The sequence below is a fragment of the Trichomonas vaginalis genome, chromosome V, assembly GCF_026262505.1.
Source record: "Trichomonas vaginalis G3 chromosome V, whole genome shotgun sequence".
NCBI lineage: Eukaryota > Parabasalia > Trichomonadida > Trichomonadidae > Trichomonas > Trichomonas vaginalis.
Genome location: NC_067207.1, coordinates 23,286,710 through 23,313,242, shown reverse-complemented (window position 1 = coordinate 23,313,242; position 26,533 = coordinate 23,286,710). Strand labels below are relative to the sequence as shown.

The following is a 26,533-nucleotide window of genomic DNA, read 5'->3' as shown; positions in this document are numbered from 1 at the left end:
CCGCCGAAGCATTATAGTATAACAAACTTTGTCAGTAAGTTTAACATAAGACTTGTCGAACCTTCTTCAATGAAAGATGTTGTGCTACCTAAAGATGGAAAGGATGGACTCATTATTGAGATGATTTTAATTGCATATTAAATGAGCTTGTTCTTAAAGGTCGTTCATGATGAAATAACTGTTGTAGAAGATGTTAGCAATTGTTCAGACATTTTGAAGCGTATAGATGAGATAAGAAAGAAGTTAGATAGACCGCAAAGCGGTGAGGGTGAAGCACGTGAGAATGTTTATGTTTCATTGACTTTCTCCAGTAACGAGAACTTTTATGAGATAATATTGAAGAGAGATGATTTTAATATGGTGTAAATGGTAGCTTGGGCAGCTTTAGGCGCAATGGGAACAAAAGCATTAGCATTTGGAGCAAAAGCACTTGGGGCTTATGACGCAGTAAATAAAATGAGTGGAGGAAGAGTTTCGAAGACATTAGATGCAAATAAAGGAAAGATTGGAGGCTGGGTTGCAAAGAAGTTAAGATTAAATAAAATAGGGCTCATAAATAAAGCATCCAATTTGGTTGCGACTGAGTCAGAAAATGCTTTAGGAAAGGACGATGAGTTTGCAAAACACGCAAAAGACTTTAATGACCAGATGAAAGGTGAAACAATGCATTTAAATAGAGTCGATGGAACTAAAGAAAATGTTTCTTCTCCACCAGTAGTTCTTCCGTATGGTCCCTATGGAATGTATGGAAACCCTTACGAAAGACCATTTGACCCATTGACTGGTGGAAGTAACTGGTATCATTACGGACGAAGAAGAAAGACAGTTAAGCTGGAGACAGACGTGAAGAAAGCAACTAAAAAGAAACCAAGGAAGAGAGTTATAAAGCAATGAATTCAACAGACCCAAAGGGTCAGAGCCGCTTTGCGGCTAGGGTGAAAAAAGAGGTGAAAAAAGAGGTGAGATTTCACCACTTCACCTAAATTTATTTTTGTGCTATGTTTTCATACGTGTGAGGGTGGTGATATCATTAATTTTTAAGTTTATTTTTTATTTTATTTGGATGTAAATGACGAAAACTATTGAGATAACAAACTACAACGGTCATGAGTTCAAGAATTTGTTCTTCGTTCCTCGTGAAAATACATTCTATCAGATACGAGGGAGAAAGGGTAAAGTTAGTTTGAGCGTTTATGAAGGAATGAAGAATGGAAAGTTTATACAAGCATACGATACAAACGGTAAACGTGTTTCATTAGCTTTGTCAAAACTTACTAACATTTATTTTGACAGTGACTTTGACCTATATGAAGAAGAAAGTGAGTCAGAAGATTATGAGCTGTTATGTGAAGCACAGCAATGGGAGGAGTTGCAATACTTTTGTAAGTGAGAACGTTTATTTTTTACAGTAGTGAGGTGAAGTGGTTGGTGGCTTTGTAAATATTTAAGGTTAAGTTAGTGTTGTCGTTTGTGTTGTAAAATATACGTTAACGGTTTTGTAAAGTGTCAAATTCACAAGTATTGCGTACGGAGGAACGCAGTGCCTCCGTACACGAGACTTGTATACTAACTTTCTTTGTTCTTTCCTTCTTCAAAGTTTACTGTAAAGGTTCGACCAGAAGTAATTTTACTTCTAACTTCACGATACTTTTCATATGCATATCTTGTTCTTTCCATGGGAGCATGTGCGTCTTCACCCTTCCCTTTTTTCCGTCTCAAGGGATGCAATTGTTCGTCATGTTTCCAGTAGAATCTGGCAAAGCCGTCGTGTCCTTCAACCTGTGGCTCAGTAACATCGAAAGGCATGTTCATAAGACGTTCTTCTTCTAACCTCTCTAGTCTGTTTGGATAATTTGCGCGTGCTGTTTCCAAGTCCATTTCATAGCGAAGACCAGATAGTTTGTCATAGACTTTTATGGGTCTTCCCTTCCTATATTTAAACTTCTTCGAAACTTTCCAACCATATCTTTCTAACTCTGCTTTTATTCTAGCAGATTTTCTATCCATTCTATACGGGGGCATTTTTTATAAAAATAAAAAAATGTTTTTTCTTTACTTTACGTAACCACCTGCTACCAAAAGTCTTTGACGCCAACCCATACCAGCTAATGAAGGTTGGCTTGGTTTAGTTTCAATACTAAACTTTGGTTTTGGTTTTTCTTCAGTTTGTGGCTTCTCTTCTTCTATCGGTTTTTCGTCACTTTTCGGTTCCGCTGACTTTACCTCACCTGCAGGAACAGTTGTGTCGTCAACATCTTCATAAATATCATATGCCATTTGTTTTTGTTTTCCTTTCAACTTTTTGTGTTTGTTGTAAAGTTTAGAATATTTCGACTCTAAGTCAATGAGATGTTCTATAATGAACTGTTGGTCAGTGAAGTAAACTTTTCCATCTGTTGTCTCGAAAGCTCCTTCAGACTTCAATATTTTATTTGTGAGAGTCTGTTTCTTTTTTGAGATACTTGCCGTTCCATTTTTATGAAAAGTGACTTTGTAGTTAGAGTTTGTATTTCCAGACCTAGCACTTTCTATTATTGAATTTTTCTCTTCATCTGTAAGTTCTTTGACAGGTTTTGACAATGGTTCTGAACTTTTTGTTTGTGGTGTCAAATCTACCGTTTCAACTTCTTCGGTCATTTCATCTCAGTAAAAAATTTTAGTTTGTTTTGTTTTCAACTGGTTGTTTAGGTTTTTTAAGTCGGTCTAAAACTTCCTGAGGTATAGGAAGAATTGACAAACACGTGGTTGTGTAACTGCTGGAAGCCGACAAATCCATCTTGAGCCCATTTGTCTCAATGCTGTTTTGTTCATTTCATCTCAGTAAAAAATTTTACATTCCCCACGTTTGAGGCGGTTGAGGTTGGTTGTTGTTTACCCACTGTTGTGCATGGTTATATCCTCTGTTAAAGAATCTTTCACCTTGGTCCATGTAGTGTCCTGCTTGGTTATAGTAGTCATTTGCTTTGTTATAGTAGTTTCCTGCTTGTCTTCCTACATTGTCCATCCATCCTTGAACTTTTCCTCTTGTTTCAGGATTTGGAATAAAGATTTGCTGCATCTCGTGCTACCTCCCAACCTTCTGTACAGTTTGTATAATAGGTTGTGCTTTCTCTTTCAGTATACCTAATGTACTCAAAATCTTCCTTCCAATTCCAAATGCACCTCTGGCTATTGTTCCCACTTGCGGGTAAAAATCTAGATGCAACTCCTTGCTAACGCCCAAATAAACCCATTTCTTATAGGATAAAAATGACGAATCCAAACAAGGACCCGTATGTTTCTAAAGCACAAAGAAAGCACTCATGGTAAAAATCTTTAGTTCAACACCAAAATGCTTGGTTTATGGGATATCATGGAAAACATTCCGAGGTATAGAGAAGATGGACCACCATACTGGCTAATATTTGTCGGTTCAAAACAAGATACTGTGAAGCCATACCATTACAGTCCAAAAATATTTAGATGTGAAAACTGCTTTGACAATATTCGTTGACAAATACCATCCAACAAAACTGACATCTGACTGTGAAAGTTCTTTCAAATCAGACGATATTAAAACTATCTGCGTTCAAAAAATGTAAACCAATATTTCATTGTCGACCAAAACCATTCTGCTCTTGGTGTCATTGACAGTTGTATAAAAATCTTAAGAGACTTAAATCAACCACAAGGTGGTGAGGTAGATGAAATGTCATATGACGACAAGTATAGACACTTCTCCATGGCAAAGATGAGACAAGTTTTAATATTTACAATAACCGTAAACAAAAAGGTTTGGGAAACCACTCCCCCGAAGAAAATGAAAAACAACCCTGACTTAGAGAAGACTATATTATTTAATAGTTTAGTCAAAAGAGACAAACAAGAAAGAATGCCAGGCTTCAAACTTAAGAAAGGTGACAAAGTAAAAATAGAAATACTAAACGCGCGACCATATGAAAATACTATTGACTATGACAACAATGGGAACTCGACAGGTACTCGCATTCGTGTTCGTAAAAATAGAAGAAAGTATACAAGAGAATATTATGAAGTTTTAGGCAAACATGGCAAAATGTACAGACTGCAAGCAGAAGATAAAACTACTATTGTCAGACCTCGTTTCAAACTTGTTAAGGTTCAAGGTGGTATACTTTCAAAGACAGTTCCTAACAAATATAAGACAACTCCTGACGAATATGCTAAAGAAGTGGAACATGACGACTAAGCAATTCTATACCATGCGTAAACTGTCATGTAAGGTGGCATGTAGTCTTCACCCAAGCCTGTTGGATTTGTTGTGAAAGTATGTGAATGATTTCCTCCTGGTTCAGTTGGTCGAAAAGTCTTTTTTGCCGAATGGTTATAATCTGGAGATAAAACGTCATTGCCAGCATAATATTCTGAGTTGTATAATGGATGGTCTCGTAATGAGTGGCTATGGTCACCAGAAAAGTTTGTAGTTCCTGTAATGAGTGTGCGGTGGAAGGTTTGCTTCTTTAATTTTCTTCGAACCACCTGTTTCCTTTGAAGAGTTTGCACAATACAAAAACCTGTCGACTATTTGTTCCCATGCACCAACACCAAACATTACTTGAGGACCTCTTGCTTCCATAGATGTATAAATAGAACCTACTGGGTTCATGAAATCAAACATATGAGATATTATAGGATTGTCTCTTCTGAACTTAAAATATAGTGCAACTATTTCAGGTTTCTTCTGGTTTGTGTCAGAATATTTTTTATAATATAATCTTATGTTTTTCAGGGTAGGTAAAATCTTGACTATATATTTATTTTTGTCATCTATATAATAGTATACTATTCTCGGTTTTTTCTATTGCATTATATCTTTATATATCTATAATATTCTAAATATAATGTTTGCTTTTGTTCATCTGCGTGTAGTGCTCCGCCTTCAGCACCATAGTCATAATAATATGGTGCCGGAGCTGGGTCAGGCAATGTCATATCTGCCATTTCATAAACTCTTAAATATTTCTTTTGTTCGTCTCCATATAAGTTTAAGTAGCAGTTGTTGTCTAATGGAACTTTAACTTGTGTACCATCGTTCTTTTTATAGCTTACATACATTTCATTGTTATTTTTCGGAATGAGTTTATACCGTATACCATTTTTTAAGGAATGTACAAACTCCCATCTAAAATATTTGTTTTCTTCATTGACAGAAAAGTCACCAACAATAGTTTCAATATTTTTTGTTGTTCCAACTAAACTTTGGTATATTTCATTGACATATGTTTTATCTGCTTTCTTTTCAAGGCTAACGTTTAAGTCTGTTATTTCAGAAGATGTATGTGTATGTCCAACGTCACTTTTCCTGTTTAAGGTTTCTTGTAAGTTTGCAATATTTGCAATGGTATGTGTATGAGTCTTATTTGCTTTCTTCTCTAACTCATCGTTAACATAAGTTTTATCTGCTTTAAGGTCTAAACATCCTGAAACCCACCCTGTATTGGCTTTACCTTCTAAAATCTTTGTTGTCCGTTCATGGTACCATTCAACCATTTTTTTAATTTCTTCATCTTTTTCATCCACATATTCCTTATCTGCCTTCTTATCTAATGCACTAGCCATACAACCCCTATCTACCTTCTCCTCTAACTCACTGTTGACATATGTTTTGTCAGCTTTCTTTTCAAGGCTAACGTTTAAGTCTGTTATTTCAGATATAGAATGTGTATGTCCAACGTCACTTTTCCTGTTTAAGGTTTCTTGTAAGTTTGTAATATTTGCAATGGTATGTGTATGAGTCTTTTTAGAATATTCTTTGTCAGCTCTTGTCACTTCACTTGACATTTTATTGTCAACATATGTTTTGTCTGCTAGTTCAGGATGAGTATGTTCTTTCGTTGCATATGTTGCATCTGCTCTGTCATGTTCTTCTTGAACTTTTTCAATGACATACTCTTTGTCAGCTTTGTTGCCAACATCTGCTTTCAAAAGAAGTTCATCTATAGGTTTCTCGTTTAAAGTTCCTTTTGTTGGATTTATACAAACAGTATGGTTCTTACTGTCTTGAAATAGAAACTCGTCTGTCAATGGGTTTAATGTCAGTTTTAAGTTTCCTTCTTTCAATGACTCAGATATCTTAGAATAGTTTGAAAAGTTTGTTGTGTTCTTATTTAGAGCTTGCAAAATGAGTTGTCGGTTGTGTTGTATTTCTCTCATAGACGCTGTTTCATTTGACATTTTTATTCTAGATAAAATATGCTTTCAATAGAAAAAGAAAATTCAAGAGTTGCTACAACTAAACCATTAGATGAACTTTTTACGAATGTCGGTCAAAAGTTTGAGACAGAGACCGTAAAGCATGAAGGCTATCGTTTTGACTACCCACTAAGATGGTTAAGAGACCCATCCGTCACAAAAGCTATTGGCTTTCGTAGAATGAAGTTCATTTCAGAAGCCATACATGGTTTCCCATTTACGGTCGCTTTTGAAATTCGATACTATAACAAAGAGAAACGTACGTATGAGAAATTTGAACAGGGAAAACTTTTACAAGTTAGTTTGCTTGTAAACTTAGAAACAACTCTTCAAGCTTTTCAAGAAAAAATAAACGATATCTATCTCGAATATGCAAAACAGTACAACATTGACGAAGGAGAGTACCATCTCGATATTATATATGACAGGAAAAATGCAACTGTTAAAATCAATAGAATAGAAGACCTTGGAGAAGACGTTTATATTTCTACAAAATATAACAACTTGGCATGGTATAGATTTTTGAGGATGTTAAATCAGCCTGCAGAATATCCAGTACACCCGAACTTTTATGAAGTCGAAAACCCTAATGGAACATATGAAAATGTTTTCGACTCAGATGCTATTATCGTTCATGCTTCATTTTCTGGTGCACAAAACTCTTTTTTATGCTTGGCAAATGACTTTTACGAAAAACCTACAAAGCTATATGAACCACCGAGTGGAAGTATTTCAGACTTTCAAGTATGGTTTACTACAGATGGAAGAAAGAGAATAGTTCCATTATACACGCGTTTTACTTAGAACTTAGTCTCATATACAACTACTATCGAACGGTAAAAATATAATTTTAATACGGTTGAGGTGTTGGATTTGGTTGCCAACTTGACTGTGGTGCAGGTTCAGGCTGTTGTATAACAGGAGCTTGTTCTTCTGGTTCAGGGTCTTTAGGTATAATACCAACGAACTGACCTACTCTTTTACCAATATTTTTGACTCCGTTCCAAATTCCTCTTCCTACGGTTTTTATTCCATTCCATATACCTCTTCCAACATTTCGAAAGAAGTTTCCAATACTACTGAAGAAACCCATTTTACTATATGTAAAAATCTAATGTCCGCCTAGTCTCTTACGTTTCCTGTTGAGTTCCATAGCATTTTTTAACTGGAGCTCATACATTCTATTTCTCCTCTGGTAGAAAACATACTCTGGGTCAACTCCTGTGTTCGCGTCATCTGCATAGAGTTGTTTATATCCCACTTCAGGGTTTGTATAAAACTCTTTCCATCTCATATTTGCATACCATGGTGGTAAGCCTAACGCAGCGTCATTTGACATGGCAGTTTGCATTTGTACATCTGTTGGCACTTGACCATAGTTTGCCATTGCAGTTTGTATTCTAACTTCATTTGGAATATTCTCTGGGTTTGGTTGTCCAGGTTGCTGTGCATTCGCTAAGTTCTGTGCGTCCATTTTAATATTAGATAAAAATATCTCTTACGAGTACATATGCTGAACATTTGCTGGTATTGGTTCATCTTCATATTCTCTATATCTTTCTGCCACGTCAAATAAGTAAATGACACAATGGAAAAAACCTAAAACAAGTAGTCCTATTTCAAACCACATTTACTTACCAATAAAATTTCTTTGTTATGACACTTTTTCCGGTTTATAGGACCTCTCTCATATTCTATCTTATCGTATCTAAAATCATACTCATGTATGTCCTCTAACCATCTCATAACGGTTTCCAAACCACTTTTATCGGATGTAAAGTAAAAGCATGGATGGTTATGTAAAACGTCTAAAGTTTCTAAAGAGTCTCTCAAAGTCCAGTCTACTTGGTATTGAAAATCGTATGTGTTATAGAACGGCGGGTCTACTATAAAGAAAACATTTTCCTTGTCTTTAAATTTTTCATACAACTCTGTCCAATGACATCTCACAAACTCTATACCCTCAGTATATTTTTCTATGTTCTCTTTGAAAACCTTTGTATAGTTAAGATATAAAACGTTTGACATAAGTGTTTCAATGTCATGAACTCTTATAGAACCACTATACAATAGTCTAGAAGATATACTATCCCAGTCAATATACTCTGCTTTTTTCAAAACCTCTCTGACAATATCTTTCTTATCTAATGGTATACGTTCCATCTTACCTATAGGTATCTTTTCTTTCAACTCACTCAATATTTTGTTTGTGTCTGGTATATGTTTGAGACGGTTCATATAGTTGTCGAAGTCATTGCATATAATCTTCGAGTCAGGAAATACGGTATGGCACAAATGAGATATATAGAAACTTCCACCGAACAAATCTACAAATGTTAGACCATTCGGTAGTTTCTTAAGTTCTCTCAATAGAATATCTTTACATCTACTCTTATTTCCAAAGAAGGGTAACGGTGGTTTTGTAAAATTCATTTTATATTTAATAAAAATGTTTTTTCCCTGAAAAGTGACAGAAAAGTGACAAAACATGAAAACTACTCGGTTAAGGTCTTGTCGGTTTTGTAAAATAACCATCCTATCTTGTTAAGACTTCCTGGACTGTTGTCAAAATGTCATGTTGTCTCATTTTTTCAGAGAAGTTCGTTTAACCGAGGGACCGAGGGACCGAGGGACCTGGTGTTATACTAAACATCTTCAGGGGGCTAGAGGGGCGCAGCCCTGGAAGCCCCAATACCTTTTTTTTTTTTTTTTTTTATTTAGGTTATATATAATGCATATATTTTATGTTATAATCTGCACAACACATATTCTAAATCATAAATTTACTTTAAATATCTTTGATAATTTAAAAAATGCTGCAAAAGATCAGTATACATTCCTATTTTATATATGATAATGACATCCTCATGATGTCAAAAAGCATTTTTCCGATAGTTAAAAAAAAATCTAGAATTATCAAATTCAAAATAAATATTTATAATATATGGATAGCCATATCAGCGAAAGCAGCTCCTGAATTAATGATGGAGCTGAGTACCTTTTCTGTTGTCATTGTTGCAACGACTTCTCTGTATTCGAAGTAGCAATTAGACATAATATATAATAATTTATCACTGTAATTCTGGTTATTGGAGGCGATGGATTTAATTCTCTCGAAGAAAGCTTTCTTTGAAGCAAACATTCCATTGAAGACGATGATTGGTGGACTGTTCATGTCTTCTTTGTTTGTAAGGAAATATTGGTAGAGATTATTCATCTTATTCCATTCCTCGAAGTTCTCAACAAAAATTTCGAATCCTTCCAAGAACATGTCTGCATCGAAGAAATTAAATATAACAACATTTGCAGAGGGAAGAGCGCAGAAGATTGTATAAGCTGTTATCATAGCTGAGTTGCTGATCGGCTCTGATAAATACAAAATTGGAGTATTTAATACAAATTTTTCATCAACTTCGTGTTTGCAAGCAACGAACGCTATTCCTGGTTTTGTTTCGACAAAAGGTAAATTAGTTATATCCTTTAACATGGGAACTCCGTTTTTACCTTGCATGTCAACAAAAGTGATAGAAGAAGCTCTATCCTGGCTGTAATACTTTGTCAAAACCAAGCATGGGAACATTTTCTTGGTTTTCTCCAATATGCTTCCACAATCAACATTAATTTTGGAAAGATCATACCATAACATCGGTGATGAAAGGAAAGAGTAAAACATCTGTTTAAGTGGAACATCTTTACCATCATATTTATTTGTTTGTTCGTTGGGTGCGTCTCTCTCGTAAGTTGATTCTTTGTCGTCATTATATACCCGATCATCTCCATAAGGTATGATATATGATGAATAAGCCTTGTAATAATAATTTCCATTTTTAGACTGAATTTCCAAAATTTTGTTCTGTTTGTCAACATTAATTTTTTCAATATCATAAGTTTTTGGTAAATCTTCAAGAACCGGAACAACTCCACTTCTGTCTCTTACTGGGAAAATTTCTTCGTAATTTGTTTTGACCAAAAGCAAATAAACTCTTGATGTTTTTGTATGCTCCAAAAGGATAAACATCTGATCATCATCAAGTTCTCTAGCATCGTAAACTCTAAAATCCTGCTGTATGTATTTCAAAGTATATCCATTTGAAAAAACATAAGAGTTTTGGCCAGTTGGAGCCAAGGATGTGACAAATCTAACCTGAATTGAGTTGTCTGACATAACCGAAATTGATTTGACATGGAAACCCATGTCAGGATTGTTAGATTTGTCATTTTTTGGAACTTTGAGACGATCATATAATAATTTGACATAGAAATCACTGATGTTATTGAAAATTTCGGGTTCGAAACTATTACTTGTTCCTTCTAATTGATAAATAAGTGAAACAAATCCTGTTGCAGGAATATGGTTATTGTAGCAATATTCGTATGCCAATTTCAAATTATTCAAGTAAATCTTGTTACTTGATTCAAGTAACTTAATTAATGATTCTTTTCCGAACAAATCTCTTCTCCATGTAATCATTTGATTATCTGGATTCTTCTCGGCATGATACCATAGATCGTACGTGATTTTAATCAATTCGATTGGTACTGTACTGCTGTTTCCTTGTTTATCATATTGATCAAATAACAGATAGAAATAAGGATTAAGAATTCTATTTCTCTCATAATAATTATAAAAATCATAGATGGTCTTGAATTTGAAAGGTCCAAATTGTTTTTCATTAATAATGTTCCATTTTAATCCTTGTTTCTGATCGGATTGGATCTTTTTGTTCGCTTCTTCTATTGATTTCTTTAAATTGGGAAATAATTCGAATATACTGTCACTTTTTTCTTCATATGTGTCACTTTTTTCTTCATATGTGTCACTTTTTTCTTCATATGTTACACTTTTTTCTTCATGTGTTACACTTTCTAATAACTCTAAGAAATGCTTAATTATCTTTTTTTTGGCTTCTTGCTTTAGTCCTTGTGATAATGAAAGCTCTAAACTAAGAAATTTCTTTACATGTCCGTCGTTTTCTTTTATTTCTTCTTTCAGAATAACAGTAGATTTCACTTTTGGTGTTATGAAAACAACAGGAGAAAGTTCCATATTAATCTTTTCGTACTTTGGAAAATCTTTTAGTATGTTGAAATCTTCTAATGGCAACGGATAGATTTTATCGTCTTCAACTTGGAAAGTCAGCATATTGTATTCACTTATTTTTTCTGTTGATTCTTCTATAACTTTTGTTATTGTGCAAGTTCGTGGAATTTGAATATATGTTTTTTGAGAAATAATGTATATTTGTGGCTTGCTTTTATCGGGATTGCAATAGTATGCTTTGATATCTTCGGAATTGTAAATGAAAACATATGAAAATTCATTTTTGATATAATTAATTGGATCGACTGAAGGAAACATATCAACATGGAGATCAATGTTAATTCCGATTAATTTCAGATAAGTTTTAAAATGATTAAAGTTTTTTTCATCATGTTTCTTTGGTAAACTATTAAAAATTTCTTGAACGAACTCTTGGCTAATGCTTTCTAAATATTTCTCGTTTCTCACACGGATGTTTGAATCTGTGCCGATTGTAAATTTATCAGATGAGTCAAAGTGAGTTCGTGAAAACATAAAATAAATAAATAAATAAATAGTTTTGACAGCAGATTTTAGAAAAATTATTTTGTTTTCAAAAAAGGACAATGTTTATTATCAATAGAAACTATTAAGTTTGAAAAATCATGGTAAAAATTCCAGCAATTTTTTTTATGGATCAAAAATGAAGCCATTTGAATTAATTATTTGAGATTAATAAATGATAATATGATATATTAATAGTTCATAATGAGTTCTACTATATATAAGAATATTGCTATCTCTTATCACTGAAAATGATAATACATTTTATTATTTTTACTGGTATAGTAAAAACAGCATGCTGTCATGTGCATTAGTAACTTTGTTGAGTGAAATTCAAATGCACAGAGTCTGTAATAAAAAAAAAATTATAACAAATAAAATACATATTTGGCTAAATATGGTATAAAATAGTGATAAAATTCTCGATGTTATGACAATTTAATGAGGTTAGGCTTAATTTTTTATGGAAAAAATTATAAAATATCTTTTTCACCAGACAAATACATAAAGAATAGTATTCTTTATGCTAAAAAGAATGAAGTATGAATTTGTTGTTTTATAAAAAAAAGTAAATTTGTTTATTTTCTAATTTTCTAATTTGTCTTATGTCCGTGTTTGATGTCGAAGTATGGCTTAACCTGGAGTTCGAATGCTACGACTGGCTTTGTCATATCGAAGTTAATGAGGACAGATGGGTGAATGACGCCGATCCAGCCGACTTCTTGACCGTGGTACATGATAGCAGCGCGTTGGCCTGGGATGCATGTTGGGCAGTCCTGTCTAACGAGTTTTGTATTTTCGATAGCATCTTGGCCATTGAGGATAAGGAAGCGCTCAAGGAGGCCGTGTAAGTCCTGGAATCTTGACTTGACATCGCAGATTGTAGCAGCAAGGCGCTTTTCGTTTCTTGCGTTGTTCTCATCCTTTGAATCGCAAAGAACAACATCGGAGCATTCGAAGAGTCTGAGAGGAAGGATGTTCTTGAGGTTTGGCTGTGAGAGAATCTTCTTGTTGACCTTGAGAAGGCCGCCGAGAAGAGATGTTCTGACAATTTCGAAATCGATGGTCTTAGCGTTCTTGAGGACAGCAGCCTTGCCATCATCTTCGAGATTGAGCATTGAATAGCATTCCTTGCGTGAGCAAAGAGAGAATGTAAGGATTTGGTCCCAAAGAGCAGCGGCGAACTCCTTGCTAAGGCGATCGACGTACTCGTTCATGGAGAGTGGGCGGCCGGATGAGATGGCCTTTCTGTTCTCTGGAAGATCATTGATAGCGTTGTAGCCGTAAGCGATAGCAACATCTTCAGCAATATCGCATGGGTGGAGAACATCGGATCTTGTTGGTGGAACTGTAACTCTTAACTTGCCATCGCCAAGTTTTTCGCCCTTGAGCTGCATCTTGTGGAGTAATTCGATGATTTTATCTTCTGTGAGGTCTCTGACGGATGTGATTGTATGGATATAAGCTGTGTCAACATCGAATGTGATGTAATCGAATGTTGGGTAAATTAAGTCCTTTCCATCAACCTGGACCTTGACCTGCTCAAGGCTGTACTTGTCATCGCAGTAGATGGAGAAGGCTGTGCAGAGAAGGATGACAGCTGTCATGGCGCGTGTAAGATCTGTAGCTGTGCACTCAATGAAGACATTGCGTGTGTTGACGGTGATCTTGGAGAGATCGGAGTTGATTATAGGTGGTAATGACATGACGCGGCCCTTTGCATCACGAACAACTGGCCATGTATCGAATGGGTCGAGAAGTGGGAGATACTTGGAGAGCTGCTGGTGCTCCTTGAGGTGCTCGTAAAGCTGGCGACCATTGACTTCTGGACCACCTGTAAGTGGAACGAAGACGATATCTTCTGGCTTTTCAGCTGTGTAGGCGAATGGAGCTTCAACGGTGTCTAAATCGTGTGTACCGATGGAGGCGAGTGTACGGCGTCTGCAAAGGTTCATGTGAAGCTTATCCTGGAAATCAATGAATGATTTGAGGCTTTCATCTGTGAATGTGATGCCACGGATGACGGCGGAAACAAGGAATGGGCGGACATTCTTGACTGATTCATCAACTCTGATGGAGACTTGTGGTGGAAGAATCTTATACTCTGGGTGTGACTTTCCCTGGAAGCATTTTAAGTTTTCGGCAAGACCTTCAACACTGAGAAGGTCTGGACGGTTGGCTGGGCAGTCAATCTTGTAGTATAAAATACCTTCTTCCTCGGTTTCGTCATCTAATTCAAGGCCGAAGTTCATGAGAAGCTTGCTAATCTGTTCTTTTGTCATTGGTTCAACACCCATGAGTTCATAAAGGCGATTTGGGCGAATTGCTACAGTCGGCATTTATGGTTAATAAAATCTCGAAAAAAAATTCAGAGCAGAGTGGTCGAGTAAAGTTTTGAGAAAGAAATGCGAAATGGTAAGGCAATAACGCTATAGATCTTATTTTGATTATTATTTTTGCATTCTGTAAACTTTTTCATTTGGCTGCATCAAATTTCTTACCCGTAACGAATGAAATTTGAATCCGAATTACGAAATTATGATTTTATGTTTGGAATACATGCAATGAAGATAATTTCACATTCCAAATTCTAAAAACTAAAGAGAATTCAGTAAATTCAATTGTCTTGTCAAAATCAAAGTATTTGTGATTCTGATATAGATCATATTTCGCTTATATTAGGTTCTATTTGGTTTATCCATGGTATTTAGCATTAATACAATTGATTCAATATCAATATAGTCGATTAATTATAATACTACAAGAAATAAATGATTCCATAGAATACTTATATGAAATGTACAACAGTAATAGCTTATAATTAGAAATTTCTAAATAAATAATATTGTTTCTTGATTTCTTTCAGTGATAACAATTGTATAAACTTAACTTTTAATTCACAAAATAAATCAATGATTTGCAGGTGAAGGAAAATCAGTTATATCCCAAAATATAATATCATTTATTTTTGCCTTCAAATCATACAAATTACATATTCTTTTTGATTACTTTAATAACATCTTCCTTTGTCTTTGTAGTATATAGTACCCAATTCTTCGGAATAACGTTTAAATCAGTTTCGCCGACGATCATTTCCATTTTTGCGCGTTGCTGATCATCTAATTGATCAGGGTAGAAATTGTTTGGTAAGGATAAATTCTTTCCTTTAGAGTCTTGCAAAAATTCTGGTGGGGTATTTTTGATAAGTTCGTTAATTCTATTTCTAAGTTGTGCAAGCTTGAATAACCAAGAATCTTTTTCATTTTCTGCACGTATAGCATATCTTTGATGTACATCCATCAATAAATCTTTGGCCATGTGAGTAAGCATATGAGTTGGGCCATTATATAGTGAAGAATTATCATGTATTAATTGTAAATCTTTGAAGAAATCATTTATTGAAGTATATTTCTTTTTCTCAAGTTTGGATTTCATTGTTGAAATATCCATGGGTTTAGAAACAACTTGTTTATAATCTGGAAGATCTTCTGGATCGACTTTTTCCAAGAAAGGTATCGCAATTGGCCATGATCTGATTTTATTGATCATGTCTGTGCACCACTTCTGGTCGAAATCGTTCATCTTTTCTTTATTTTTTTTTCTTCATCTCAATTCAAAGAGGCCAATAATCAAAATATATAATATGCATAACAAATAGAATATTTTCACCACTGAATATTAGCCAAAATAACTTAAATCTGAAAATACATTTTGGTATTTATTAGTATTTTGGAAAATACATCATGAATATCAGTAACTTTTTAACTTTTATTTATGGTTAGATTGAAATCAACCCAATACGAAATCAATAATTTTTTCAAAAAAATTAAAAAGAGAAATTTGATATAATGATTGTTTATTTGAAACATTTTGAGAGTAAAGGTAATAATAATTGGGTTCAATATTTATAAGAAAACATTACTGCTTCTTTTCGAATGGATTTTCTCCGGCTTTAACAGTAACTTTTGTATTTTGTGATTTCTCACGATTTATCTGGCGGCTTGATGGTGGTGGAGATGCAAATCCGCGTGATTTGACAGTTCCCTTTGGTTTTGACGATTGAGCCTTGACTGGAGACTTTTGCTTTGATGCTGGATGAACTAAGTCGTTAAATCTGTATCTGAGAGCTTTGGCAATGTTTTTGCTTTTCTCTTCCTCTAATTCTGTTTTATCATTTGGATCAAAAACAATTTCGATTTGATTATTAGCCTGATTTTCCTTATCTTGCTTTATTACCTTCTTTTCTTTGGTAATTGGATTGTATACCTTAATGGGTGAAAGTGATGTAATGACCCAACCTTCTACAATATAAGGATACAACTCTTCGTGGTAAGTCTGAGCTTCTTTGAGAGTTTTCTGTGTAACCTTTGAGCCATTTACAACTTTGACATTTTCGCCAAAAGCAATAATTGCCATTAACGGTAAAAATTTACTTGAAGCGAGCGGTGTATTTAAACATGAGAATGATTCGATCTCTGGTTGAAGTCTGCACTTAAGGAAAGACTCTAATTTTGTATCATCAAAAATTAAATTTTGGACATTTGATAATTGGGGTAAAGAATCGAATGTATTTATTGGGTTATGGCTAAGATTTACAGTTTCACTATAGCGAGAATAATCGATCTGTGGTGGAGCTGTAAACCCTTTCCTAGTAGCGATTAGACTTCCAAGTTGCTTCATTGGCAAAAAAGTGACTTTTATATGAAAGAAATAAACTAATAAACATGCCTATAGACTACAAAACGATTTGTAAGAAGGTAAAATTTAAATTTCATATGAAATGGAACCATAATGGTTTAGATTTATGAATCCAAGAAATTTTATCCATCAAAAACTATATCACTATTAACACATTAGCATCTAACATGAGGATGCAAAATAAAAATTAAAACTAAAATAATATTTAAAATACAAATAACAAAAATTGATTGAAATTAATTGGAAGTAGACTGTCTATTAAGAATGTTATTCGTGGGATGTTCGAGATCGTTCGAATCAAAAGATTCTTTTGTGTTTTCGTTAAGTAAATTAAACAAATTGAAGCTATAATACTGTTTCTTCAAAGTTATTGATAATTGATCAGCATTTGGCTTGTCTTTCATATCCGACCAATCAATTGAATCCTTATCTGAAAGCAAAAATGAAATTGAAGAATTTACTAAATCTTCACTTGAATGAAGCTGATGTTTGATCTCCTGATTAGCTAAATCTTCTCTAATGTAAAATGCATATAGGACTTTATCAGAACTATCGGTATTTTCCCTAATTTCCACTTTAACTGAATTAAATTTCAGTAAAGTATGGTTATAAATGATATATGTTGATAAATTTGATTCGTCTTGAGCTATGTAGCCGCACAGTTGATAATTTGTGGAAACAAGGCAATATGGATTTGAAATTTCCTGAGGAATGGTCATTCCATTGGGAACATCACCAGATAACTTGTAACAAATAACCTTTGGAGCAGAAATATACTTGGCTGATGTTGTTGTACCGATTTGACGTTTCAATTCTTCAGATAATATATCGTCGTTTTTGAAATTGATATGGGTGTTTAATACAGTCGTCAAAAAGTCCTTATTTGGCTCGCTGAATTTTAATTCAAAAAATAATAAATTTGATTTTGTGAGTTCTCGAAAATGATATGAAAATTCATCTAATAATAATTGCTGTATGAAATCAAACGATCCGTTATTTGGGATTAATGACAAGAGATATGAAAACGTTGTTTCAAAGTCGGGAAAATTATTGATCATTGAAAGATCTAAGTCATAAATGTTAACACGAGACGATGGTGTTAGCGAAAGTTGAAGAAGAGCCCTAGAAAGTGGAGAAATTTCATCAAAATTATTTACAACGAAAGGAATCGTCGAAAGAACAAGGATAGAAGGAACAAGATATTGGTTCATTGTGTCTATAACAGGAATAGCATGTTCTCGCAAGAATGATCCAAAATCATGTAAATTAAGAAAAGAATCAAGCCATCTTGCATCAGGAAGCTTCTTGAAAATGATTTTGGCGATAGATTTTCTGTTAAATTTTGTAAATTTTGTGGAAAATAAGAGATCAAAAATTGAAAGATAATTTTCTTGAGTTTTGGCGATGCTTTCAATAATAAAACTTACAATTTTTTCATAATTTTCATTCCGTTTAATGAAAGGAAGCTTGTTGATCAAATTTTCATCCGATATAAATTGTCTTTCTTTTTCTACCAAAGGAATCAATGTAGCATTTGAAGCATATTCCAATGCAGTGACAGATAATTCCTTCAAATCTAAGTGATCCAGTAAAACATAACATACTTGTTCATTATCCTGAGAAAAAACGCATTCTAGGATCCTTTCATCAACTTTTATGTAATCTACAATTACATCACATAAATCCATTGATAGATTTTTGACTCCAAGAATAAAACTATCGTTGGCAAAATCAGAATCAGGAGTTACTTCAATTTTCATGAGACATTTGAGGAATATATTGCATATTGTTGATGATATCGGTATCATACTCTTCTTAAAATCATTTTCTGTGAAATTTAATTTTAGAATTTCTGGATTTTTCTTAATTAAGTTCCACCATTCATTAGGAGCGATTTGAAGGGCAGAATCTAGTATAAATGCTTTAAAAATATTGCTATTGTTCTTCATTTCTGAAAATAATTTTTGATCAAAAACGAAATTAAACTTTTCATCCAGTCTATTAGCCAAGAACAGTAAGTATGGATGTTCGTTTAGCTTGTTATAAAGATATTTCGGATCAATTCCTGATAAATCAAAGAGATCTAGCCAAGATGCAAGAAATTCAGCTGAATTACTACACATTTTCTCCAAAATAACATTTGGTTCGGCATTTTGGATAGATTCCAGGATACTATCATCGCATTCTCTCTCAAAAACGTCAAATAATTGATAAATTTTCCAAGCAATGTTTGGATCTTGGTTTTGTTGCCATATATTGATAAGAAGATCGAAATATTCTTTATATTCGCAAGTTTGTTCGATCGACCAACTAATAATATTTGAATAATCTGTTACATGGTTAGATAAGTAAGTAAAAAGAGCCGGAGATGGAGGAACAAACTGTACAAGCTTTTCTGGATACGATAATTTATATGATTCTCCTAAATTTACTAAGTTTGATAAAATATAATAAGATGGCAATGAATCATATATCAAATATTCCAAATCTGCATCAGGAAATGGTTTTTCTAGAATAGGATAAAGTCGTGTAATCATAAATACTGGCATAATTTTCATTTTTTCAACATCATAATTATAAATAAAATTTTTGATTGAATTTGTTAATGGTTTTTGTACTTCAGCGTGGTTTAAAGCGAAATCTATTAATAGTTCTTCAGTTTTGTAGTCCATATTCGAAAGAATTTTGTCAAAAACAATTGATAAATTAGTATCATCAACAATTTCTCTGTTTTTCATAACTTCAAAGAATGGTTTTAGTTCAAAACCTTCAGAAGGAAGATTTACAAATAATTCAATAATTTTTTCCGAATCTAAATAAATTAATGATCCCTTATCAATAAGTGATGGAAATACTTTAATTATGTATAAATTGTCTTGTTCATTAATAAAATTATATTTTTTTGCTTTTTTAATAAATTCAATAATAGTTGCTTCGTAATTATTCGGAACATCTAAGTTAAACAGTTGGTAAATTTCTAGAATTTGTCGAATTTCTTTTGAATAAACTTCGCATTCTTCGATTTGGTAATCGTTTTTATTGATATCTTTGATGTTTTGTATAATAGATATTAAATCTTTGTTTTTGAGAAATTCTTTGAGATTATTAGAAATATATTCTTTTAATTCTGGAATTCTATCGGAAGTATATCTTGCAAGAAGGTAGCATAGCATCTGTATAGATTGGTGTTGCTGTGAAATCTTTCCTTGAGGTATAATTTTAGTTGCTAATTTTTTTTTAATTTCTAATTTGACAAAAGGGAGTATTTTTTCGATATAGTAAGCAACATTGTTATCAATAACGAGGCAATTGTTGATGATATATATAGTTAGTAATTGAGCTGCCATATGAATTAATTTTAAATTAAAATGTTCTTCAATATATTTTAAAGGATATTCAACTTGTGAAAATGTAAATGGATCTGTTCCATCAGTTCCATTTATTATCTTATCAACCAAGTTTTCCTTTGAAGAAGAGTCTGAACGATCTCTTAAATAATAAATATAGTGATCTAATGAAAAATATATATAATCTAGCCTATCTTTCTCGCCCTTGGCTTTGCAAAATTGATATAGCAACCTTTCAGAAATGCTAAGACAAAAATCAGTTGGATAATTGTTAATAATAATGGGACTAATGCACCCTGCTAGGTTGACAGCTGTCTCATAACTAGGATTTTTATTAAAGGCATCTATATACGTACTTATATTGTGAGGATAAACAAATACTTGTACTGACATTTTTTTTTATTCGGGAAAAATAAATTGGAAAAAGTGATAAAATGAGTGGTGAGCAAAAATTAACAGATTTAGTATCATCAAAAATGATTGCTATTACAAATGAGTTCATCAAAGACCCGATAGCAGCTATTTTTGTAAATCCTTATGTTCCAGATGAAAATATCGCAGATAATTATTATAAAGTTGTGAAAACACCAATGGATTTAAAGACTCTAAAAAGAGGAATTTCAGAAGGAAAATACAAGACACTTTCGCAATGGATTTCAGACTTTAATCTCATTTTTGAAAACGCAATTAACTATAATGGCATTGAATCATTGTATGGTGGTATTGCAAAGTATCTTCAAAATAAATTTCAAACTAAGTGCAAAGATTTAGAATATCAAAACCTCAAAACAATTGAAGATCAACTCATAAAATTACGAAATAAAATGGCTTTGCTAATGGCAAATCCACCCGTCAAAGGTGGTATAAAACCAACTATTCAAGAATTAGATACCCCTTCTATAGATTGGTCAACAACTCGCTTACATAATTTAATGGAAAAACTTAACGAAGCAATTAAAGAAAACGCTAATGAAAAAATATACGAAATACTTAAAATTGACCGTCCAACCGATAACGAAACTAAAATTGATATAAGTCTTAATAAATTAACAAGAAACCAGCTGTTAGAACTAGAGACATTAGTTGCTTGATTGTGTGATACATTATATTTCTATTATTCATTGTTATATACTATTTCATAAAAAAAAAATTTATTTGTAATACTTTTTTATAGATTCATGCATATGTATTTAATTACTAAATGTAATGTATTGCACAATCACTGATAAATGAAGTTTTACTTTTTAAATTGAGATAAATTTTTTTTAACATATGAGTGAATTCATGAAACATAGTAGTATGATGGGGAACTTGAAGATGCAATTCCATTTTCCCACTTAAACTATTAGCTTGGGGATAAACAATTCAATTTGATATGCTTATTTGCCAATGATTAGAGCATTGATTAATTCAGTCTCTTTCAATCATCATAAGTTTTGCATATGTCATGTCAGTATTGTTGAAGTTGCAATTCTTATACTTGATAAACGTGCAATAATAATCGTTGTAGAAAAATGGATGCTTCTTTTAATGAATTTTCTACCGCATTAGCACAAAATAAAACGCGTATCCATATCTGGCGCCATGAAAATAATGTGTTAACAGAGTCATCTGATCTAGGTTCTTTTTATACTCAATCAATATATCTCGTTTTACACGTGATTTATCATTTTGATACCCCACCATCAAATTACATATATTTATGGTGTGGGGCGTTCTCAAATCCTGATGATGAAGTGTATGTTAACGAAAGAATACAAGTTTTATTCAATTTATTAAAAAATTCTGCATCAATCCATCATGAATATGAAGGTTTTGAATGCAAACAGTTCTTACAAATATTTGCACCATATGGTGGAGTAAGACATTTAACACCTGGATTAGAATTCATAACAAACAGAGGATTTACAACACTTTATAACTTTAAAATGACCCCATATCCTCATTGGAATGAAATTGCAGCATGTGTATCTTCTTTAAAGACATCAGACGTCAATATTATGAGAACTCGAGCTACATGCACTCTCTGGTTTGGATTTGAGAGTGATTATCAATCCAGACTACGTGCAGCCGAACTTACAGGCTCGTTTAAATTTGCAGTCGGCCGCGATGACGTTCCAAAAATTGTTTATCAAGGAAATGATGACAGAGAGTTTATTAGAGCACTCTCTACATCACCGATAGATGAGCCAAAAAGAGCCGAAATTAAGCCGGATTCTCCAGATCGAAGAGAAATTTATCAAGTCATTTCCAATGGCGATCAAATCGATTTCCAGCTTGTTGCCTTTAAGAATGAAGCAACAATGTCCCTTTGCAAGAATGATAATGCTTATATTTTAAGAGATTGCGATAATATTTACATTTGGTTCGGTAAAAACCAACCAATGGATTCAATGGGTATTGGCTTGGTCATTGCCATTGTTTTTATGCAAAGAATGACTATCTCAAGAAATATGCATATTCAAGTTGTCCATAGTGGTGAAAAATTCTCTGATAAATGGTCTGTTTGATTTTTGTTAATAAATATAAGTAATATTCTTTTATTTTGTGTTTCTAATAAATTCGAATAATTTTGTTTTGTCACAATTGAGCTTCGGAATGAAATAAAAACTGAATAATGTGCTTATGTGATTATATTTCTTGTTCAAGTAGCATAAATATCTTTAATTTTTGGGTTGTTTTCCAAATGAGTTCTGCTGCAGCTACTTCAACAAAGGAAGCTGTTCAGCAATTATTCAACCAATTCACAAATGGATGCGATTCAATCAATTGTAAATGCAAATGGTGCAAATCTTGCTCGAATTTTCCATTTAAATTTAATTCTCCAAATGAAATTGCCTCAAAAGTCTTAGATTTACTTAAAACAACACCGTTTGCCGAGATGGTGTGTCCAAATCTTAAAACAGAATCTCCAGAAAAAGTTGTTGATATAAAAGCAGCAATTCGATCTTCAGATAAAGAGCAAATACAAAACGCATTTAAACGATTATTTACAGAAGTAGAGTACTTTCCATATCTATTCGCATCCAAATCTCAGCCAATTCGTAAAGGAAATTATCAATTTGAAAGTTCGGACTTTAAATCATTTTTGGCCTATTTGTCTCACAATTTAGAAATGATAGAATCTTTTAGAAATGACTATTACAATCTTGTTGAAAAAATTATCGCCAACGACTCGAAAACTTATACGAGAATCCGATCAATTATACTTGCATTCTGTTTTGACAATTTTCTACTTTTCCATACCGAAAATCAAATATCTCAAAAATTCTTTTTTATGATTGATAATTTATCAGATGAGGAAGTTACAGTATTAATAGATATGTTTTCATCGATACCTCCAGTACTTCTCAACTCTCTTATGGTTTGCCAAACAATTATTACAGTTTTATCACATGAATCATTTTCATCAAATAAATATTACGATTTCATCAAATACGCCTGCAAAATGGTCAAACATCTACATTACGCATCACTCTGCAGCGAAGCGCAACTTCCATACCACGCATTCTTCAACGATCCTCTTTCAAAATTTTTCATCAAAAGAAATGAAATTGCTGACTTTACACCATATTTAGGAGCCCTCAGTTTGAGTCTAAAAGCAAGGTGCATGTACAGGGAGATCATGGACAAACAGAGAATGACAACACACTTGGATTTCGAAGTATCAAGGCAAAACATCGTTGAAGAATCAATTGACTTTTTGACAAGAGTCAAACCATCGCATTTGACACGTAAACTGTCAGTTTTCTTTACAGGTGAAGCCGGAGTTGATGCCGGTGGCCTTTCCAGAGAGTTCTTTTATCTTCTTGTCAATGCTGTTTTTTCTCCTGACTACGGAATGTTTCGAATCATCAATCAGAACACATATTGGTTTGTTCACAGCGATTTCTCAGAGCCAATGAAGTTTAATGTCTTGGGAACAGTTGTTGCACTTGCAATTGCCAATTCCGTTATATTGCCAATCAGATTTCCGATTGCTTTATACAAGAAACTGCTTGGAATGAAGATGACTCTCGAAGATTTGAACCAAATAGAACCGGACATTGTCAAAGGAATAAAAGAGATGAGACAAATGGTTCAAGAAGGAAAAGACGTCAAGGATTTGTACTTGACATTTGAAGCGACAGTTACGATGTTCGGGGATCCAATTGTCGTGGAATTTATCCCTGGAGGATCCCAGAAAGATGTGACAAATGAAAATTTGGAAGAATACATTCAGATGTCAATCGATTTCTACTTGAATAAACACATTGCAAACGAGTTTTCCGCCTTCCAGAGAGGTTTCAAGAAACTCGAGTCACTCCACATATTGGACTATGTCTTGCCTGACGAGCTCGACATTTTGGTCTCTGGTTTGCCAACAAGAGATTGGAACATCTTCAAAAAAGGTGTCAAATATGAAAACGGTTATAGTCAAAATTCAGAGCCAGTTATATGGTTCTGGAAGATATTCGATGAGATGAGTGAAGATGATAAGGCAGCACTCATGCAGTTCATAACAGGAACTGATAGAACTCCTGTGGCAACTGCAAAACCAAATTTCCTTGTAATTAGAAGAACACCTGATGTAGATGCACTTCCTGAGGCTCATACATGCTTGAACATGCTAATGCTACCACATTATCCCTCTGAAAAGGTAATGAAAGATAAAATAATGTTTGCAATTAAGAATTCTGAGGGATTCAACTTGTTGTAATTCACAAAATAGTAAAATTATAATGTTTTATACCAAATAAGTTATGTTTTTAAGAAAAGACTTAAATCATACATATCTATCAATAATGAATAATAAACATTTATGATAGATTAATAAAAATAATAAATTCAAAATCTCAAAAAAAGTTAGAATGTCTTTAAGTTACTCAATGTTAAAAAGAAGATGTCTGATCATTATGCATGAGAAAGAAACTAAATACAAGTTATAGTTACCTAAATAATAAATTTTTTACTTAAAAACAAACAAAATAAATAACGAATACGCTCAAAAATGAACGTATTATAAAAGCTAAGCTGTATTTTTTCTCTATATAATTTGTGCTTACAAAAAAATATTTGTTGTAAAAATTATTTGTGAGTTATGCTGGTGGAGGTTCTTCAACGTCTGCAATAAACCCTTCTGGTAGAGCTGCTTCTCTATTTTTGCGATGTAAGTGAATCAAAAACTTGATTCCGAAATAAATTCCAAGAAAAACTAAAATTCCGCATACAATACCTGCAAGCACTGTGAGTGTAATGAATGCAATTTCCTTTCTTGTATATGGCCTAGCAGCAACAAGACCTACGAGAAGATACAAGAAAAACATTGACACTTTTTTGAATAATATTAAATATCCTTTTTCGACTTATCTCTTGATAAGATTGATTCAAATGCATAGCAATATATTCATATTTAGAACAAATATTTAGATCCATATCATTTTCATTACATTTCCATTTAGATTTTCAAAATAATTATCTATCATATGGCTTACTTTAGAAACCGAATCATGCATTTAATTTACAAAGCCTCGTTCGATCTTAAGGATACCAAATAATGTAGTTAATTTATTCTATAAATTTATTTAACAAAAATATCGATTATATTGATGATCAAATCTATGTTTAATCGATTTACAACGAATATCCTTTCATTTTATTAGACTAGTTCCTGATAGAATCGCTTTAATATTAAATATTCTCAAGGTGACCAAACTATTTTTTGAAAGTCCGCCATAACTTTAATGGTACTATTTCAGCGTGTACAATGAATACAAAAATTCTAAGAGTGCCACATAAAATAGTACTTTAGACTTGAGTTAATGCTACCAAGCAAATGTTAAAAAGATGACTTTAGTGTTTTGATAATCAAAGATTAAAATCATTATTGTCTAAATCAATAATCATAACGACAGAAGTTAATGTTTTTTCATCAGTGCTTTAAATCCACTTTTAAAAGTATACCTCAAAAATCAAAATATCAAAAAAAAATTGGCCGATAGGTTTGGCTTTAATTTTTTTCTGCTTTTATGATTTGATATGGATGTTATAATTTTAAAAGTTGAGCCAAATTCACCAATAGATTTTTGAGATTTGCAAATACTCAATAATTTTCAGAGTGTTATCTTTTATTAAAAGAACTATTTGGTTTCAGTATCATATAAATTGATATTTACTTTCTATTTGAACCTTCATTTAGCTAATGATTTAGTAATACAGATTTCATCTAGTCCTTATAAGAGAATTTTGAATTTGTTATAATAAAAAACAAACATATATAGCTTACACTTCTATAATAAAGATACCTTTTATAGAAATCAGTATGAAATGTGTTTTGGCTTATTGGAAGCATATCAGACATAATCGCCATAATCAAAAAATCTATATACCCAATAAGTAATAAATTTGTCGATATAGATTTTCCATAAAATTAGTTTTTAGTCTGATCTTAAAATAAATTTAATTTTTTATAAAAAAATCACATTTAAAAGTACCTTTTTAGTAGCTCGAAATCCTGTTGGTGGATTTCGGGCGTACTTCAAAATTAGCTTTTCTTCTACATATGCAAGCTATATTTTAAATATGGAGCAAATCGGATCGGCGAAAGGAGTTTAGTTACCTTTAATATTCTTAGAAAGTTTACATCTCAAGACGTTTTTACAAGTTATATAGCATATATGGCTAATATTACCAATTGTACACATATTTTGTTGAC

At 32.8% G+C, this 26,533-nt stretch overlaps 18 protein-coding genes and 1 pseudogene across 19 annotated transcripts, besides 3 other annotated features; 6 read left to right on the top strand and 13 right to left on the bottom strand.

Moving 5' to 3' along the window:
- Positions 1 to 1,554: part of a mobile genetic element that runs on past the window's edge.
- Positions 367 to 894, top strand: TVAGG3_0388780 (protein of unknown function, DUF4107 family; the record flags this gene model as incomplete). Its single annotated transcript, XM_001305530.1, has 1 exon — positions 367 to 894. One exon carries the CDS (start codon positions 367 to 369, stop codon positions 892 to 894), a length of 528 nt encoding a protein of 175 aa, XP_001305531.1.
- TVAGG3_0388770 (uncharacterized protein) lies at positions 1,070 to 1,390 on the top strand (the record flags this gene model as incomplete). Its single annotated transcript, XM_001305529.1, has 1 exon — positions 1,070 to 1,390. The coding sequence occupies one exon, from the start codon at positions 1,070 to 1,072 to the stop codon at positions 1,388 to 1,390; it is 321 nt and encodes a 106-aa protein (XP_001305530.1).
- A 12-nt stretch (positions 1,555 to 1,566) lies between the features above and the next one.
- On the bottom strand, positions 1,567 to 2,022 carry TVAGG3_0388750 (uncharacterized protein; the record flags this gene model as incomplete). Its single annotated transcript, XM_051232315.1, has 1 exon — positions 1,567 to 2,022. One exon carries the CDS (start codon positions 2,020 to 2,022, stop codon positions 1,567 to 1,569), a length of 456 nt encoding a protein of 151 aa, XP_051102045.1.
- A 30-nt stretch (positions 2,023 to 2,052) lies between these two features.
- On the bottom strand, positions 2,053 to 2,637 carry TVAGG3_0388740 (phage tail repeat-like family; the record flags this gene model as incomplete). Its single annotated transcript, XM_051232314.1, has 1 exon — positions 2,053 to 2,637. One exon carries the CDS (start codon positions 2,635 to 2,637, stop codon positions 2,053 to 2,055), a length of 585 nt encoding a protein of 194 aa, XP_051102044.1.
- Positions 2,638 to 2,830: 193 nt separating this feature from the next.
- Positions 2,831 to 3,058, bottom strand: TVAGG3_0388730 (uncharacterized protein; the record flags this gene model as incomplete). The annotated part of the gene is made up of 1 exon (XM_051232313.1): positions 2,831 to 3,058. One exon carries the CDS (start codon positions 3,056 to 3,058, stop codon positions 2,831 to 2,833), a length of 228 nt encoding a protein of 75 aa, XP_051102043.1.
- A 501-nt stretch (positions 3,059 to 3,559) lies between these two features.
- Positions 3,560 to 5,757: a mobile genetic element.
- TVAGG3_0388720 (uncharacterized protein) lies at positions 4,424 to 4,624 on the bottom strand (the record flags this gene model as incomplete). Its single annotated transcript, XM_051232312.1, has 1 exon — positions 4,424 to 4,624. One exon carries the CDS (start codon positions 4,622 to 4,624, stop codon positions 4,424 to 4,426), a length of 201 nt encoding a protein of 66 aa, XP_051102042.1.
- Positions 5,758 to 6,210: 453 nt separating the features above from the next.
- Positions 6,211 to 7,058, top strand: TVAGG3_0388700 (annotated as a pseudogene). The gene has a single exon. A coding segment is annotated over exon 1 (848 nt).
- A 2-nt stretch (positions 7,059 to 7,060) lies between these two features.
- TVAGG3_0388690 (serine threonine-protein phosphatase family) lies at positions 7,061 to 7,303 on the bottom strand (the record flags this gene model as incomplete). The annotated part of the gene is made up of 1 exon (XM_001305525.1): positions 7,061 to 7,303. One exon carries the CDS (start codon positions 7,301 to 7,303, stop codon positions 7,061 to 7,063), a length of 243 nt encoding a protein of 80 aa, XP_001305526.1.
- An 18-nt stretch (positions 7,304 to 7,321) lies between these two features.
- TVAGG3_0388680 (uncharacterized protein) lies at positions 7,322 to 7,684 on the bottom strand (the record flags this gene model as incomplete). The annotated part of the gene is made up of 1 exon (XM_001305524.1): positions 7,322 to 7,684. One exon carries the CDS (start codon positions 7,682 to 7,684, stop codon positions 7,322 to 7,324), a length of 363 nt encoding a protein of 120 aa, XP_001305525.1.
- A 140-nt stretch (positions 7,685 to 7,824) lies between these two features.
- On the bottom strand, positions 7,825 to 8,643 carry TVAGG3_0388670 (phage tail repeat-like family; the record flags this gene model as incomplete). The annotated part of the gene is made up of 1 exon (XM_051232311.1): positions 7,825 to 8,643. One exon carries the CDS (start codon positions 8,641 to 8,643, stop codon positions 7,825 to 7,827), a length of 819 nt encoding a protein of 272 aa, XP_051102041.1.
- Positions 8,644 to 9,145: 502 nt separating this feature from the next.
- TVAGG3_0388660 (uncharacterized protein) lies at positions 9,146 to 11,793 on the bottom strand (the record flags this gene model as incomplete). The annotated part of the gene is made up of 1 exon (XM_001305523.2): positions 9,146 to 11,785. The coding sequence occupies one exon, from the start codon at positions 11,783 to 11,785 to the stop codon at positions 9,146 to 9,148; it is 2,640 nt and encodes an 879-aa protein (XP_001305524.1).
- A 552-nt stretch (positions 11,794 to 12,345) lies between these two features.
- Positions 12,346 to 14,138, bottom strand: TVAGG3_0388650 (phenylalanyl-tRNA synthetase beta chain and leucine-rich repeat-containing protein 47 family; the record flags this gene model as incomplete). The annotated part of the gene is made up of 1 exon (XM_001305522.2): positions 12,388 to 14,133. One exon carries the CDS (start codon positions 14,131 to 14,133, stop codon positions 12,388 to 12,390), a length of 1,746 nt encoding a protein of 581 aa, XP_001305523.1.
- A 507-nt stretch (positions 14,139 to 14,645) lies between these two features.
- On the bottom strand, positions 14,646 to 15,399 carry TVAGG3_0388640 (negative regulation of protein autoubiquitination; the record flags this gene model as incomplete). Its single annotated transcript, XM_001305521.1, has 1 exon — positions 14,783 to 15,376. The coding sequence occupies one exon, from the start codon at positions 15,374 to 15,376 to the stop codon at positions 14,783 to 14,785; it is 594 nt and encodes a 197-aa protein (XP_001305522.1).
- Positions 15,400 to 15,455: 56 nt separating this feature from the next.
- Positions 15,456 to 16,474, bottom strand: TVAGG3_0388630 (ribonuclease inhibitor domain-containing protein; the record flags this gene model as incomplete). The annotated part of the gene is made up of 1 exon (XM_001305520.2): positions 15,713 to 16,474. The coding sequence occupies one exon, from the start codon at positions 16,472 to 16,474 to the stop codon at positions 15,713 to 15,715; it is 762 nt and encodes a 253-aa protein (XP_001305521.1).
- Positions 16,475 to 16,728: 254 nt separating this feature from the next.
- TVAGG3_0388620 (conserved domain protein family) lies at positions 16,729 to 20,232 on the bottom strand (the record flags this gene model as incomplete). Its single annotated transcript, XM_001305519.1, has 1 exon — positions 16,729 to 20,232. The coding sequence occupies one exon, from the start codon at positions 20,230 to 20,232 to the stop codon at positions 16,729 to 16,731; it is 3,504 nt and encodes a 1,167-aa protein (XP_001305520.1).
- Positions 20,233 to 20,258: 26 nt separating this feature from the next.
- TVAGG3_0388610 (negative regulation of protein autoubiquitination) lies at positions 20,259 to 20,938 on the top strand (the record flags this gene model as incomplete). Its single annotated transcript, XM_001305518.1, has 1 exon — positions 20,274 to 20,930. One exon carries the CDS (start codon positions 20,274 to 20,276, stop codon positions 20,928 to 20,930), a length of 657 nt encoding a protein of 218 aa, XP_001305519.1.
- A 415-nt stretch (positions 20,939 to 21,353) lies between these two features.
- On the top strand, positions 21,354 to 22,349 carry TVAGG3_0388600 (actin filament capping; the record flags this gene model as incomplete). Its single annotated transcript, XM_001305517.1, has 1 exon — positions 21,354 to 22,349. The coding sequence occupies one exon, from the start codon at positions 21,354 to 21,356 to the stop codon at positions 22,347 to 22,349; it is 996 nt and encodes a 331-aa protein (XP_001305518.1).
- A 171-nt stretch (positions 22,350 to 22,520) lies between these two features.
- Positions 22,521 to 24,575, top strand: TVAGG3_0388590 (ubiquitin-protein transferase protein; the record flags this gene model as incomplete). Its single annotated transcript, XM_001305516.1, has 1 exon — positions 22,526 to 24,538. One exon carries the CDS (start codon positions 22,526 to 22,528, stop codon positions 24,536 to 24,538), a length of 2,013 nt encoding a protein of 670 aa, XP_001305517.1.
- A 342-nt stretch (positions 24,576 to 24,917) lies between these two features.
- TVAGG3_0388580 (uncharacterized protein) lies at positions 24,918 to 25,145 on the bottom strand (the record flags this gene model as incomplete). Its single annotated transcript, XM_001305515.1, has 1 exon — positions 24,918 to 25,145. The coding sequence occupies one exon, from the start codon at positions 25,143 to 25,145 to the stop codon at positions 24,918 to 24,920; it is 228 nt and encodes a 75-aa protein (XP_001305516.1).
- A 376-nt stretch (positions 25,146 to 25,521) lies between these two features.
- Positions 25,522 to 26,441: a mobile genetic element.
- Positions 26,442 to 26,533: the final 92 nt, after the last annotated feature.